Genomic DNA, 3,589 nt, shown 5'->3' with positions numbered 1-3,589 from the left:
TTAAAACTATTGCAGGATTCCAAACAACCGTTTTAATGAGAAACAGGTGGAACTTTTTGCAATTCAGTGACAGCTGCTAGCTGCTGAAGAGCAAGAACTGCCAGATGAAGTCCTGCATATACCTTGTAGGACCAAAGAGGAGTTGGAGGATCTCTGCAAGAGTCTGGAGGAGGCCACCACAAGATGGTAACAGATGGTATGTATCTTAATCTTTGAAAATGTTCCCAGAACCTTTGGGTGGTGGACTATTCTTGATACACATGGGAAACTTTTGACGTAAAAAAAACAGCAGCGTTGCAGTTCTTGACACAAACCGGTGCGCCTGGCACTTACATACCCTGTACAAAGGCATTTATATGTTTTGTCTTCCCCATTCAACCTATGAATGCCACACATACACAATCCATGTCTCAATTGTCTCAAGGCTTAAAAAAACATATTTAACCCATCTCCTCCCCTTTATCTATACTGATTGAAGTGGATTTAAACAAGTGACATAAACAAGGGATCATAGCTTTCACTTGGATTCCTCTGGTCAGTCTGTCATTGAAAGAGCAGGTTGTTCACAATATTTTGTACACTCAGTGTATATGTCTTTCTAGGGTTGCAAAATTATTGAACTTTCAATAAATTCCCTTGTTTTCCTGAAATCCTATTTGGATTACTGGGATTTCTAAGAAATCTAGGAATTTATTTAACTTTTTTTGCAACACGATGTCTGTCAATCTTTAGTACCCATTTTTGTAACTTTGACCACATTTTAGCCATGCTGAAATCCACATAACCCACGTTATCTTGACCTATTGCTTTTCTTAAATGATAGGCTACATCGCTATACATCTTTGTTCATATTTAATTGTATAATCCTGGGAGTGTTCTAACTTTAACCTCCAGAGAACGTTGCCAGAACGTTCTCTGCTACCTTCATACAACCAAAAGAGAAAGTTCAAAGAATGTTAAGAAAAGCTTGTTCCTTTGGGGAACATTGGTGCAATGTTCAGGGAACGTTCCCACACCTTCAGAGAACATTCCCAGAACCAAAATGAGTTATCTTTGCAGTGCCATAATAAGCCAGGAGTTATTTTGAGCTGTAGGCTATTCTAATGGAATCCTATACCGTTTAAAAGAGGTCTCTGTGTATGCACGTGATGGACGAAATCACAAGAGAGACTTGTTGATCACTGAAACATTGTGAAACGAACGCTGGAAACGATTTCGTCCATCACGTGTTGGCCATTTCCGTACAGTAGAGCTCGGGAGTTTAATAAGCGCATTTGGAATTCCACCCGCCACCTTTGTTGTGCGCTGGGAGGGGCGGGAATGCAAACAGATCTTCATGTATAAAGAGAACATCGCAGAGTCGTGCGTCAGGATACCTCAAAATAACCCACTAACATACTCTTGAGACTGTGGTAGGATTCAAGACTTCGCCGACTTTTTAACAATATCCTACATTTGACGGATTTTTTATTCATAAAACCGATCATTTACTTAAAGAAGTATGCCTAATCTGTCAGTCGGTCGTTTTATGGCGATGTATCTCACGCTGTTTGGATACCTTGGGGATGCTTACGCTGGGGCTGTTTTACTGAACTATAATGCCATCAAGACCTTGTCCGGTGTCACTGACACGGTTAGCCCGAGCCCGCGTCCTTCTTCTTCAGGTAATGACGGACAGAATGCAGTCGTGGACACTTTGCAGGTAAGCAACTGCACTAGAACGCTCTTGCAGCTGTGCGTAATACCAACACTAACCTATGCCTGAGCGCTTATTGGTCACTTTACCTTACCTACGCTTTTACTGAAATGCGTTTTGCAATTGTGTTCCAATTAAAGTTAATATTGTATTGTGTTTTTTATGTTAGCCTACTTGCACATACAATGCTGAGTGTGGGGCCGATGAATTCTGCAACGATATCCGAGGCGCGTGTCTCCCATGCCGAAAGACCCGGAAGCGGTGCGCCAGAGATTCTATGTGCTGCGCCGGGAAGCGCTGCATCAATGGTGAGCTCAACATATGCAAACGCAACATGTTTGTTTTTCCAACCATTTTCAGATCATCACACTTTTAATTCATGCGATGACTTTGATGTATTTGCGTTTAATGTGGTAGTAAGATAGGTATTGGTAATATAAATGTAAAAACTTATGGTGAGAAAGATGGGAAATCGTGAGATATTGTAAGTATTTTAAAAACTTTACTTGTGTTCAACTGAAGTGACTGTATGATAACGTGTGCCTTTTTCCTCAGGTGTTTGTCAGGCCAGTGATCAAGATGCTGAAACCGCAGTCACTACCCGTGTTGAGAATAGGCAGAACAACACCATGGAACACTATGGCAAGAGACTGCCTCTGCCCCAAGGTCAACATTCTATAAAAGGTAGGTGTGCATTACACATGCACACACATTATCCAGTACCACCCATAAAGATCCTATAGATTTGTCCTTCCCACCAGTCCCCTAAGAGTAAGTTACCATAAAAACACAAAGCCAAGGGGATTGAAAGGAAACATTTGATTATCAAAATTCCAGCTACGAGACCTTTCCAACAGAATCCTTCATATTCCTTCTCTCTAGGTCAGGAAGGTGACAACTGCCTAAGGTCCTCCGACTGCTCTGAGGGTCTGTGCTGTGCACGCCACTTCTGGTCTCGTATCTGTAAGCCGGTGCTGACGGCGGGCCAGGTGTGCACGCATCACCGTAGGAAAGGCGGCCATGGCCTGGAGCTGTTCCAGCGCTGCGACTGTGGAGATGGCCTCTCATGCAGACTAGAGAGAGGAGAGAAAGACCCCGGAGTCAGCAGGACTGCAACCCGGAACCTGCACACCTGCCAGAGACGCTGACACACATCCGGGACATACACACAGGACATACACACTGTCTCGAACATACACACTTCCCACAACCGACACATATCTGACAGATGTCAGAGGCGCTGACATGCACAGAACACAACCGGAAAGGACAAAAGGGTTCCGGGGAAAAGTGATGCGCCCAGAGGGATGCGATGGACCAATCCAATTCCCCCTGATGCTGGAGAATGCAGAATAAAGAAGTTGTCATTGGATGTGTATTGGAAAGATCAATACATGTCATCAAAAATGGCAGAGTTGTTTTGTTTCTTTTAATGAAACTTAACTCTGATTGCAGTAAATTACTGTATTGTAAATACTATACTGTAGGTGGCACTTAACTGAGAATTTGAATTCTGTCTACACCTGTATTATAAATAACTTGGTGCTGCATTGTTCATTTCCAATATTGTAAATGTGTACACAATGATTTATATTGTTATTTACTGTGTAATGTAAATGTATTTTTTATTTACTTGTAAAGTGTAAAGATATTTGTTTAAATAAAACATTCTAATTACCTGACCCATGTTGTAAGTGGCTGCTCGAGCTCTACAAGCACAAAGCTTGTCTGGCTGTTACAATGGCCGTCGAACAATAAACTGGTATTTGATATTGGGATCCAGGGGAAAGGTACAAATCAACCCATATGCCAACAGTGTTTGAATATCCATCCCAAAAATGATGTCCAACAGCTTAATGATTCAGTCAAGCTCTCCAAAGACGGGGTAGGAAA

At 42.2% G+C, this 3,589-nt stretch overlaps 1 protein-coding gene across 1 annotated transcript; it reads left to right on the top strand.

Moving 5' to 3' along the window:
- The first annotated feature begins 1,296 nt into the window (after nucleotides 1–1,296).
- Nucleotides 1,297–3,378, top strand: LOC111978352 (dickkopf-related protein 1-like). Its single transcript, XM_024008367.3, has 4 exons — nucleotides 1,297–1,702; nucleotides 1,866–2,004; nucleotides 2,252–2,380; nucleotides 2,579–3,378. The coding sequence occupies exons 1-4, from the start codon at nucleotides 1,502–1,504 to the stop codon at nucleotides 2,842–2,844; spliced, it is 735 nt and encodes a 244-aa protein (XP_023864135.1). The 5' UTR covers nucleotides 1,297–1,501; the 3' UTR covers nucleotides 2,845–3,378.
- The last annotated feature ends 211 nt before the right edge of the window (nucleotides 3,379–3,589 follow it).

Source organism: Salvelinus sp. IW2-2015, linkage group LG18, assembly GCF_002910315.2.
Source record: "Salvelinus sp. IW2-2015 linkage group LG18, ASM291031v2, whole genome shotgun sequence".
Lineage (NCBI taxonomy): Eukaryota > Metazoa > Chordata > Actinopteri > Salmoniformes > Salmonidae > Salvelinus > Salvelinus sp. IW2-2015.
The sequence above is the reverse complement of the archived record's forward strand: the minus strand, read 5'-3'. Positions and strand labels throughout refer to the sequence as shown.

Coding starts and splice junctions, on each gene's coding strand:
- LOC111978352 (XM_024008367.3), top strand. CDS start 1,502: ATGCCTAATCTGTCAGTCGGTCGTTTTATGGCGATGTATCTCACGCTG. Junction 1,703..1,865: donor CAGTCGTGGACACTTTGCAG/GTAAGCAACTGC, acceptor TTTTTATGTTAG/CCTACTTGCACATACAATGC. Junction 2,381..2,578: donor AGGTCAACATTCTATAAAAG/GTAGGTGTGCAT, acceptor CCTTCTCTCTAG/GTCAGGAAGGTGACAACTGC.